This window comes from Mangifera indica, chromosome 6, assembly GCF_011075055.1.
Source record: "Mangifera indica cultivar Alphonso chromosome 6, CATAS_Mindica_2.1, whole genome shotgun sequence".
Lineage (NCBI taxonomy): Eukaryota > Viridiplantae > Streptophyta > Magnoliopsida > Sapindales > Anacardiaceae > Mangifera > Mangifera indica.
Window position 1 is genome coordinate 7477926 of NC_058142.1, and position 12803 is coordinate 7490728.

The 12803-nt window shown below is 34.4% G+C and overlaps 1 protein-coding gene across 1 annotated transcript; it reads left to right on the top strand.

The window, feature by feature from the left end:
* Positions 1-4838: 4838 nt before the first annotated feature.
* Positions 4839-7876, top strand: LOC123219184 (auxin-responsive protein IAA26-like). The gene is made up of 6 exons (XM_044640974.1): positions 4839-5273; positions 5369-5914; positions 6255-6529; positions 7007-7154; positions 7458-7522; positions 7617-7876. Exons 2-6 carry the CDS (start codon positions 5427-5429, stop codon positions 7643-7645), a joined length of 1005 nt encoding a protein of 334 aa, XP_044496909.1. The 5' UTR covers positions 4839-5273; positions 5369-5426; the 3' UTR covers positions 7646-7876.
* Positions 7877-12803: the final 4927 nt, after the last annotated feature.

Below are 12803 nucleotides of genomic sequence, written 5' to 3' on the forward strand. Positions count from 1 at the left end.
TCAAACGTTAGGGACAAAAATTCAAGAATAGTAAACTGCTTGCAAAATGGGCAATTGATTTTGGAAGTGTTTCCTAAAAAATTGTTCATTTCCTAAATTAAAAAAAGGTTCACTATTGAATGAATTAATTTTACAATGAAATTATGCATAATTAGTTCAAATATATAAATAAATATATATTTAATATATATCATTATACAATTAAATGATTTTAAATTAAAAATAAAATAATCTTTAATATACAAAAACATATTAAATATGTATTCATATAGTGTCGTTTTTAATATTATAGGTTTATAAAAAATTTGTCTTGGCTTTTGGTAATTTTATGAATATATAAAATAATTTTAAAAACTATATCCAGTAAACAAAAAAAAAAATAATATGTACATATTTTTAATTTATAATTTAGATATAAAAATAATTTATTATTATATGATTAGATGATTTCGAATTAAAAATAAAATAATATTATATTACTTTATTGAATGTTCGATAGTCCATGTACATGTGCAGGGTGCAATTCATATGGGTTCTAGATTACTAGATTTATCTTATTTATAATATATTTAACATATTATAATATATATATAATATTATCCATCAAATAAATTATTGCTAGCATATGGTCCATTTATAAAAATAATCTATCTAAATAATTTATATTTAATTGAAAAATTTTGTCCATTAGTAATAGGACAAAAACGTCATTTTCAAGCTCGATTTATTGATTGTTACGTGAAAGAAAATTGCCCACAGTTTGTTTGAAAAAATGTAAAAAGATAGAGAGTTGTGAAAATTCTTCACGAATCAAACGTCATTGGAATATGTTATTTTACTTGCACACGTGGGGTAAGTAAGATTTGTCTAAAACCAACTTTGAAATTGAAGGAAAATTCCATACTCTACACGATAAACAATCGAATTCCAAATTTTTCATACAATCATTCTTGACATAGTGCAATTTTGTCACATCAAATAGGCCAAAAGGCTTAATCCCACCTAAGATATAGTGTAATTTTAAATTTAAATTTATTAATTTTAAAAAATCTAAAATATTATCCGTAGGTCAATTTCTATTAAAATTTTTAGTTAAAATTAATGATAAAATTATCATTTTAAAAATAATATTAAAAAAAATTAAAAATCTTATTTCATTTTTTTACCCTAATTTTAGAAACAGATAATTTCCCCTCTGATGTCATATATTCCAATTTTAAAAAATGAACTTGCCCCCTAATTCTAAGATTTCATATTTTTCAAGTTTTTCTTGTAGCCGCCCCCAAAACTTTCTAAAACTTTCATTTCACTCCCAAAATCCTATCTCTCTATTGGCCCTTTTCCGACGACCTCCTCTTTTCGTCTCTGGCCAGCTCTTTGCCCGAGATCAAGCTTTTGTTAGCCCATCATCTTTCTCCAATGAAATGGTGATGTGATTCTTCTTTGTCAAGCTCGATTTCTCAATGTTGCTAACAAATAGAGGACGAAACCAATGGTTCAATGTCTCTTGGAGTGAAGATCTCTTTGTTTGGATGTTGACATCGCCTAGAAGATGATAGGTTCTTGCTAGAGAGGTGAAGAGATAACGACAACAACAGTTTAGGGTAAAAAAGGGAGGTCACCAGTGGTCGGAGAGTGGAAAGAAAAAATCTTAGGTTTGAAGGTGAAAATGTGAATTTTTTTAAATTGTAAAACTTTTTTTAGGGGTGAATGTTTTAGTTTTTAAAACATGGGGGGGGGGGATGTAATAAATTATATATTTAATAATATTATTAAAATAACAATTTTTTCTTAATTTTAACAGAAATTAGTTCAAGAGTGAGAATTTTGGTTTTTAAAGGTTAGCGAATATGCGTTTGAAATTACATTATATTTTTAGTGGGAATAAGTCTTTTGGCCTATCAAATAATTATAGGCCGAAGGACTTATTCCCAACCAAAATTTACTTTTTTTTCAAATTTTTATCTATAAATTTTCAAAAACTTAAACATCCAACTATATGTTAATTATAGGTGTTTTTATCATGGGTAAAATCATTATTTCAAAATTTTATTTAAAGAAATAATAATTTATGCCCATTTTTCACCTTAGTTTTAAAAATTAATAATTTTCTCATAACTTAATTATAAAATGTTGCTTTTTTATCTCTACTATCTAGGGTTTTCATATTTTAAGGTTAACGACCACCCCTTTAAAGTTCAAAACATTTTACTTAAACCCCAAAAAATTCACTTCTTTTTTCCAACGACCATTCTTTCTAGCGATTTCCTTTTGCATGTCATCAACCCTACCACCAGTAGCTCTCTTCCTCCCCGATAATTTTTCGATCGATAAACCATTAAAAATCCAGTTAAAATGGTCAGATTATCACATAGATTTGTGTGTCGACTAACACATAGATCTGTGTGACAATTTAGCCACTTCAGTTAGATTTTTTATGTTTTTCACATAGAAAAACCATTAGGGAGAGAGAGAACTTCCTGATTGTGGGGTTAATGATGTATCAGATGGAATCGTTGGGAAAAACGATTATTAGAAAGAGGAAATAAATTTTTGGCAGTGTAAATACAATGTTTTAAATTTTCAAAGGATGATTATTAACCGTAAAATATGGTAACTCTAAGAACCATGGATAGTGGAGGTAGTATTCACATTCTCAAACCAAATCATAAAATAACAAGCATTAATTTGAAAAAACACAAATGTGTGTCCTACAAAGACATTGTGATCTTGAAAGTTGGGCAATAATAAACAAGAATGAGCAATATATTTTTTTCTTTGCGATGAGAAACCCATTCAAGCCAAACTCTTTTATCAGAATTGAACTAATTATATTGAATAGATAAAATCTTGAGTTTAATGATGATTCTCTTAACTATTATATCAAATAAATAAGAATTTGATTTTGATATGACACTATCGAGTCTTGAATTCAAATCTTCTATTTAGTAATTACTGGACTTAACAAACGAATGGGTAAAGTCTGGTGTGGGCTAGGTCACTATGAGTATTGGTAAAATGGGTACTAATAAAAAATCAGTCGATTTGTACAAGTAATGATTTCTAATTTTTGTATCCGATTTTGTAGGTATAAATTTTTCATTATTTCTCTTTTGTTTTTATTATTTAAATGTATTCATTTCTTAAATTTCAATATATTTCTCTTCAAGTATAAAGTATTCCATAGAGGAAATAAAATTTACCTCAAATAATAAAAATATTTTCTATTGATTCGAAGAATTTTAGCATTGAATACGAAATTAATATTAATAATAAAGTATTTAGTGTTCATATTATTTAAATTTATTTTTAATTCAATAATTTTTTTAATTTTAGGACGGATTTAAGTTTATTTCATGTTAAAAAAATGGAAAGATATGAAATTTATATCGGATGTATTGTAAATTTGATGTTTAAAAAGAAAAAAAAATGAAAAGAAAAGAAATATCATATGACTTATGACACACTTAACCTGATCATAAAAATTTATTATTTGTCGGTAGACATTCAAAACAAGTTCGAATCCTAAAATCTAAAAATCATATCTATTTTGTGTACAAATTATCTATAGATCGTATGAGTAATCTATCTATTTTGCCAAATTTAAGGAATCCCTAAGGGTTTACCATGGAAACTGCCTCTCCGGGGCAAGAATGAGTGACTTTGATGTCTACAATTTTTCGTAAAAATGGGTAAAACATTATATATGGATTTATTGTGTGATTGCTTTTTTGCGGAAATATCTTTTTATTAATATCAATTTTTTAATATATTAAATAAATGGTAAGAAAGCAGGATAAGGGTGCCTCCTTTGAGTTTGGGTGGCAGATGTCAATTCAAATGCCAAACAATAAATCCAACGGCTGCGAATCGTTTTGTAAGATCATGTGATGAGAATGTCGTGTTTTTAGAAGGGACAACACGTACATTTAATTTCAGACCAAAAGACTTACCCCCACCCCGGTCTGCTATCTTTTGATAATATAAATATATATTTATTTATTAATTTTGATTATTATTATTAAAGATAAAGTTATTATTTAAAATTTGTGTGTATATAAAAAAAAATTATATGAATATAAATAAATTTTATTAACATAATATATAATTATAAAATGATATGATAATATATAGTTAGGTAATATAATTTTTATTTATTTTTATTTTAAAATTAATTAATCATATCTTAACACATAAAATTAAATAAATAATTTAATAATATTTATCAGTATATAAAATATTATTAAAAAAATATTGACGTGACACAAAAGAAATTATCAAATATTCTAATTAAATTAAAATATACTTTGTGAGCCAATAAGGCAACGCTCTTATAATAAAAGTACTGCAAGTAAATAATTATAAAAGTAGAGTGGAACTAAATTACCTTAATTAACATAACAAACATTAATCCCATCTTACTCTTGTCACTTTCCATCCCATAAACACTCCTCGTTTCTGTCTCTCCAACAGATATACTCTACAAACCCATGATGGATAGATGTTTGGGATAGAGTGATCATCTGTTAATTATATATTAAAAATTTAATTTTTTATATTATATATTAAATATTATATTATATTATATCATATAATATAATTTAAAAAAAATAAAATAATAAATAATTTAATTGATATATTTATTATATCATATTAATTTAATATATTTTATAATATATATTATTTTATATTTATATTATATTAAATTATAAAATATATATTATATATGGTAAAATATTGATTACAGTCGCTTAAGCTAGTCTTGTTTGTGTGTATCGAATGGATTGCATACAACACACAGCATTACATCAAGCGAAGAAAAAGAAAATATTTTTTTTCCTATGTAGAGAGATAGAGAGGTCAGCGACAAACAGCACGCTTTGGCCTTTGCTTCCTGAACTAGCCAACCAACCTAACCTTTTTATTTAGAGACTCTGTCTCACAGTCCTGGTTGCGTGTGTGCTATGCTTCTTCCCCTTCCTCTTAGGCAGCCTCTTCCTGTTCTGTGTTGTTGAGATGAGAGAATATGGAATCTCTATTCTCCTCTTTGTAGCAAACAAAACATATCGAGTTTGTGATTCTAATTGTATATAACTAGCTATAATAATACCCTTTTGCTTTGTGTTGTTCGTTTTATTCTTATTCTTTGTGTTCTCTTTCGTGGGCTGTGTTTGTTTTTCTTGTGTGGTAAAGATCTTGTGTCCGGGTTTAAGTTTAGAAGGTTGAAGATGCGGTTTTTACTGGTTTTGAGCTCTGGTTAAGCATTTTATAAGGTATGCGAACGACAAGTTTTTGACTTTTTGGCATGTTGTTTGTTGTTTTAAATTTCTAACTTTTAGCCTTTTTTTTTTTTTTCATTTTTCGGCAGTTTTCCTGTTAAATTTTTGGTATTGAAAGTGGATAAGAAGGTTGGTTTTAGTGTTCATATGGCGGGTTGTTCAAAGAATGGTGAGGCAAGTCCTCAACTGCTGGATTTGATATCTAAAGAAAGAGAATGGCTTATGATGGGAGATGGAGAGGGAAGCCAAAGGTCTTCAGAGGAGAAGAAGCTTGAATTGAGGCTTGGTCCTCCAGGTGGTGAAGATTGGTCTATGAATTTGAAAGAACCCATGAAAGTGTCAGAAAGAGATCGCCATGAGTCTCTTCTTTCTCTAGGCTACTTTTCTTCTGTCCCTAACCAAAACAATCAAAGCAGCAACAACAACAATGGCTTTTCATTTCTTCAGTTCTCATCCACCCAAACAACATCAACAGTCGCTTCCGCAACCACACAGAGCTTGCCTGTTATGTCAAAGGAATCCTCTAAATCCTGTTGCACTAAAGTTGTAGACTTGCAGTCTGCACCAGAAAAGAAAGCATTTCATTCCTCATCTCCTGCTAAAAATCCAGCTGTGCCCACCAGTTCTCAGAAAAGGTTCTTCAGCCTTTTTTAACCACTCTATCTCTCTCTCTGTAATCCTATTTAACATGTTTTTGACAGCATATTCGCTCAGATGGTCACATTGTAATTTTGTAATCTCGTCTTTGTGGTCCATGCGTATTTTGTTTTCAGTTCTTTTGTATTTTCACTTGGTTGTCCCATTTTAGTGCAAGAGTGTCACAGTTTTTTACCCCTTGTTTTGAATATTCACTTTTCAGTTTATTGCTTTTATTTCTATGCTTGTTTTGTTAATCAAAACTTTAACTCATCTTCCTTCCTTTTTAATGCAAAGTCTCTTATATTTTTAGTCTTCTTGATGGCATCTTAAAAATAGGACTGCTCCTGCTTCAGTGGTTGGTTGGCCTCCAATTCGTTCATTCAGAAAAAATCTTGCAAGTCCAAGTGCTTCTAAACCGGCTGCTGAGTCCCCAAATGCGGTCCCAAACAAGGGGATTAATGAAAAGCCAGTTGAAGTTAGCAGGAAAAGTCTGTTTGTGAAGATAAATATGGATGGTGTTCCTATCGGCAGAAAAGTTGATCTCACTGCCTATGATAGCTATGAAAGACTCTCAACTGCTGTGGATGAACTCTTCAGAGGCCTCCTTGCAGGTGATCTACATAATTTTGATCTTTTCAGTGACAACCAGTGTGGTCAAATTTATAACTTTGTGGTAAAAGAGAGCAATAATGGTTTTATCTAGCTTTGCTAACACTGTCACGTGCGGTGGATTGTTTTGATTTGACAGTAACTCTTTTTATTAAGTTTACTGTATTCACAGAGAACATGCCACCAATATAACCAGTATTGCATGGTTAATAATTCATAAAATCCTATAGAAATTTGATGATGCATATGTCATGGTGAGGTCTTTCCACTTAAATCAATATAATTTATGATTAATCATCTTTGTTAAGGCACAACTAAGGAGGGGTCATTAGGGGCAATATCTTTTCAAATTGCTTATGTCAAGAGCAAAGTTTTGCACTATTAGTTTGTTTGTTTGCTTAATTTAGGCCCTAGATGCATGTTAATAAGACTTTAGAGTAGATAATAGATTGTCTCATTTTGTTTGTTGCTTTCTGTAGCTCAAAGAGATTCCTGTGCTGGTGGAATGGTGAACAAGCAAGAGGAAGAGAAAGCCATTACCGATGTATTGGGTGGAAGTGGGGAATATACTCTTGTTTATGAGGATAATGAAGGGGACAGGATGCTTGTTGGGGATGTCCCATGGCAGTAAGCATCTCTATCACTGTTGATCTATTGCAATTTTAGCATATTTTATTGCATATTATATTCCCACACTTGATGCTTTCGCTTATGTTGATACATTAGAATATTGTTCTTTGTTGTCTAGTTTGCCAGCAAATGCAGCATTAGATTCCTAATCTCGTAAAAACGATTTCCCTCTTTTGAGCTGCATATTTTGTTTTATTATCAATGCCTTCCAGTTATTCAAACGTGTGTATGTTGATTTGCTAGCAAAGTGATTTGAGCTTCTTGATAACTTTTTATTTTTTTTAAATATGTGATTTGCAGCATGTTTGCATCAACTGTCAAGAGGCTAAGAGTGTTGAAGAGCTCTGAGGTCTCGACCTTAAGCTGTGAGTATACCTAATCTCTTCAATAAAAATCCTAATCCTGATTAATTCATATGATTTCTGTCTGTCAATCTGATATTTGTTGTATTGTTTGCAGTTGGAAGCAGAAGCAAGACAAGTTACTAGCTTGACCCTGCATTGAAAAGAAGAGAAAAAAGAGTTCTTTCTGTAAGATTCTCCTCTGAAGTTTGAACAAGAGACCTGATTTGTGTTCTCCTTTTGACATTTCGTTTCCTTGTTTCGTATGAACTTTGTTGTAACCGCAGTAAATATAATATTATATAGAATTAACTAGCTCATGTTATGTGTAATTTTGACATTTTCCATAATACTATCATGTCTTGAGCTTTTGGTGTATGGTTATGTGTTTTTCTTCTTCACTTATCTAAACTTTCCAATTGAAGGCAGCCAGAATTGAAATATGCTTTTGGGTGGCACAAAGCACTATTTTAAAAACATTTCAGTGTAAAATTGACAAAGCCTTTCTCTTCGAAAATAATGGGTTGTAAAGCTTCTGCTCTTTATCTTTTTGGATTCCTTGAAAGCTATTGCTTTTGAGCTGGCAAGTACTCGAGCTATTCAAAGGGTCCTTTCGGCTTTAGGCAGGGAGAAGTTGAAAAGTGATGCCCTTTTGTTCAAAACATCCTCTTAAGCAGTCTCTTGATAGCAATGTCACTAGAGATTAACACCACCTGTAGTTGATTCCGCGCCGTTGATTAATGTAACCTCTGAACAAAAAGGGTAGGTTGAAATTGAATGGCTTGGATTGAGCTGGTTTGGTTGGTGGGGTGCACAATAGAGAGGAGTAGAAGAAAAACTGGGTAAAAGTTGAAATAAAAAACTGTATCTGTTGGGGAGGATTGAAGGGTCATTGTCATGGATATGTGCCTAACTCGGACGAAATATATGACTAGTCCAAGTCCAAAAGAATAGCGTGGTGAATGTGTTCTGTGTGGCAAGAGATGTTTGGTTATTATTCTATGTTTTTTCTCTTTTGTTTGTCTTGGCGGTGGTGGATAGATCATTTACCCTACACACTATCTAGAAGGATTCGACTTCAAGGGATGATTTGAGTATCGAAGAGGTGTGACGTCAAGAATGGGAGTTTAGGTTCAAATTTTCTGACAGCATATCAAGACCTTACCAGTGTTTTGAGGTATAAACTTGCTTCTAGCCTATGAAGTGAACTCAAAATTAAAGAGTCTATCTTAATGACCTTACATCAAACAATAATTTATGTTTCTGTTACAATACAATGCACTTTCCTAAAGTAGTCAGGCCAGCTTTGGCTGCAGCCTTGACATATGCTTAATTTCTGGTAGATGTAAAATCCCTCCCCTTAGTAGGGCGAAGCCGGAGGAAACTCTGGTGAAGTCCCTCAGCAATGTGAAAGTTTGTTCATCTAATTTAGGCATGGAGCCATAGAGGTAAGCAGGCTGATGACGACTATGGAAGCAAAGTTAGTGATGGTAAGAAGGTTGATGATGGTGGATCATTTCATAGCTAGGAAGTTCAGTTACAATCAGATTTCAGTTCAGACGTACCTTTCCTTTCAGTAACCCTTTTTGGAATATTCGAATATTTTTTCGCGATCTCCATCGCTGTAATCAGATCTCGGTGGGTCAGTTTTCATAATCTGTTAGATGAGCGGTGCCTGTCATTGATTTCTTTCCATATGGATAAACCTGCTCGGACTTGGCTCCGCGGGATGCCTTAAAACAAGCAGTTGTCCTCATGGGGTGCGTTTATCACTGCCCTGTTGAACTGCTTTAGGCCATCTGAATATCGAGATTCGCAGAGGGAGCTAACGAAACTGGTTCAAAGCTCAACAGTTTTGGACTACTACAACCGTGCTGATAAATTGGTGGGTGGCGATATAGCGGGTGAATTACAATCCACTGATAACGTAGTTTCAATGGAATGGGGGCACTATCAGTTTCAAGGAACATCAGGTGTCTCCTAGTCAAAAAGTACAACACCACGTGGAAATTTTTTGTTGACTATGGAGGCCTCGACCAAACCAGTGTTCCAAATTGTTTTTCTATTCCAACCGTTGATGTAATGCTACATGAATTGTCTGGTGCAACAATATTTTCAAAGATGGACTTAAAGGTGTTTACCATGAGATCTGGATGGTCCCTCTAGATGTCCACAAGACGACATTTCACACCTTGAAGATAGGGTTGGACTCATATTGAGTCAGTTTGATTTGAATTAGTATTTGGTTTGATAACTCGACTTAAATTCAATTTAAATCTTCCTCTGTTAATACCATTTCTGCCCTATGATAACTTCCCGGCCAAGCCATTCTGTATATTCTTATTTCTGATTCAATGGTGTTTATTAGGGCCCGGAAAGAATAAAAGTTCCATCATCCATCCTGTTAATATATGTTAGGTACCTGAAGGGAGCTTAGTAGCAGTAACGGGCCCTCCTTCAACTCCCGTGGGTAGATGTTCACAGCAGCAGCCTCACAGTCTAAAGGTCCGCAATGGGCGAGCACTATCTCCGGAATTCAGGACTCAAGACAAAATAATAAGAAGAAGTAAGAAGAAGAAATCAGGATAGAGAAAATAGATTCAGAGGAGAGCCATTATCCTCAAATGTGTAATAATGAACGTTGTATGTTTAGTTCAATCAAAATATGAAAGTCTGCTAACATTCCCTAATAAAGATAAACAATCTCTTCTGATTACAGAAATAATTCCTTAATATTACTCTGGAAAACCAAATTACATAAAATAAACTTAACAATAAGTAAATTGCCTGCAGAGCCTACAAAAGGTCTGCTCCCTCCTCAATTCTCCTCCACTCTTCTCATATTTTTCTTCCCCCCTTCTCCCTGACGCTCATTCTCTTTTTATATTCCTTTAACCGTTTCTCCAGCTGTCATCTGTGACCATTCCTTTAACCGTTTCTGCAGCTGCTGTCTGTGACCTGCTGTGCTTTGTTGGTTCTGAAGGCCTTGGAGTCTGCTGGGGTGACACCTGTCCCCATCTGTTGTCACCTTTTGGTTTCCTCTCTTTAGTGTGTTTCTTCCTGTGTGATATGTATACATTAGTCCTAACATTTCCCCTGCCATCCAAAGGCACCTTGTCCTCAAGGTGAAATTGTGGAAAGAGATTTCTGAAAGTGGTGAATAATTCCCAGGAGTTCTCACATTCAGGGAGGCCTTCCCAATTCACCAAGATTTCCAATTCCCCACGCTGAGAGTATCGGTATTGTAATATTTTAGATGGCTGCACCTGTAATTCTCCATTGTCGGTCATGCATGCAGGAAGAGGTTGAGGGGTTACTGTTGGGCCCACTCTTTTCTTCAATTGTGAAACATGGAATACTGAATGAATCTTTGCAGTAGGAGGTAGATTTAAACGATAAGCTACCGATCCAATTTTCTGCAGTATGTCGAAAGGACCGTAGTATCTTGGGCCGAGTTTTTCATTTGCTCGGCTTGCCAGTGATTTGAAGCGATACGGTTGGATTTTTAAAAATACATAATCTCCCACTGAATATTGAACTGCTCTCCTTCTTTTGTCAGCCTGTTTCTTCATTTTTTCTTGAGCTTTACTCAAGTTGTCTTTAAGTTCATCCAACACTGCATTCCTTTCCCCAATTATCTTGTTGACTTCATCTATCTTCGATATCTCTTCGACCCATCTTAGTAATGCCGGTGGTTCTCTACCATACAATGCCCTGAAAGGTGTCATGCCGGCGGATGCATTGTAAGATGTATTGAACCAATACTCCGCCCACGGGAGCCATTTAGGCCATTGCTTAGGCTGACGAAAGCAAAAACACCGCAAGTAGGTTTCCAAACTCCTATTCACTATTTCCGTCTGCCCGTCGGATTGAGGGTGGTACGCCGAACTAAACTTGAGCGTGGTACCAGCAGCTTTAAAGATTTCCGTCCAGAATTGGCTTAAAAAAAGTCGATCACGGTCAGAAACGATTGATCGAGGAAAACCATGCAATTTTACAACTTCTTGAATGAATTTCTTGGCGACTTCAACAGCTGTGAAAGGGTGTTTCAACACCAAAAAATGAGCATATTTCGTCATCCTGTCAACTACCACCAGAATGGTGTCTGCTTGTGCTGTTTTCGGAAGGCCTGTGATGAAGTCAATTGAAATATCATCCCATACTTTGGTAGGGATGGGTAATGGCTGCAATAGTCCAGCCGGAGATGATGCTTCATATTTCATCCGCTGACAAATTTCGCATTCTGATACAAATTTTTTCACAGTAGCTTTCATCCCCTCCCAATAAAGCACGCTGGAAACTCGCTTATAGGTGCGAAAAAATCCAGAGTGTCCACCATACGGAGAGGCGTGGAATTCCATTAGAAAAATAGGAATAAAAGAGGAAGTTTTCGAAAGGACTAACCTGCCTTGATAGAGTAACCTTCCTTTCTGCAACTTGTAACCTTCATGAGAGTCGGAATTCATCAACAAATCCTGCACTATACCCCTGAGCTTCTCATCCTCTGAAATTTCCTTTTCCACCTCCTCCAAGCCTATTATTTGTGTTGTGGAGATTGCCCAAATTTCCCCATCCGCCTCTGACTTCCGAGAGAGGGCATCTGCTGCTCTATTTTCACTTCCAGGCTTGTATAGAATTTCGAAATTATACCCAAGCATTTTCATCACCCATTTCTGTTGGTCAGCTCCAATAACTCGTTGATCTGTCAGAAAGCGGAGGCTCCGTTGGTCTGTCTTTACTTTGAAATGCCTTCCCAACAAGTAATGACGCCATTTTTGAAATGCCATCACAATCGCCATCAGCTCCCTCTCATATACAGATTTGCTCCGGTTCTGAATTGAAAGCGCTTTACTAATATAAGCCACTGGCCTCCTATCTTGCATGAGAACAGCCCCCAATCCCACTCCAGATGCATCAGTTTCTATAACAAATTCTTTTGAAAAGTCAGGCAAGGCTAATACAGGGGCTGTCGACATCACCTGTTTTAATTTCTCAAATGCTCGGGTAGCTTCCTCACTCCAAACAAAGGAATCTTTTTTTAACAATCTCGTGAGTGGTTCAGCGATCTTGCCATATCCCTGAACAAACCTTCGGTAGTATCCTGTTAAGCCCAAGAATCCTCTCAGTTCTCGTAAATCTTTCGGAATAGGCCAAGTCTTCATTGCTTGAATTTTAAGGGGGTCAGCTTCCACCCCTTCTGCCGAAACAATGTGGCCCAAGTAGCTTATTTTCTTCTGTCCAAATGCACATTTTTTGGAATTTAAAACCAGTTGGTGGTCCTTCAATAGCTCCAGCACTATCCTAA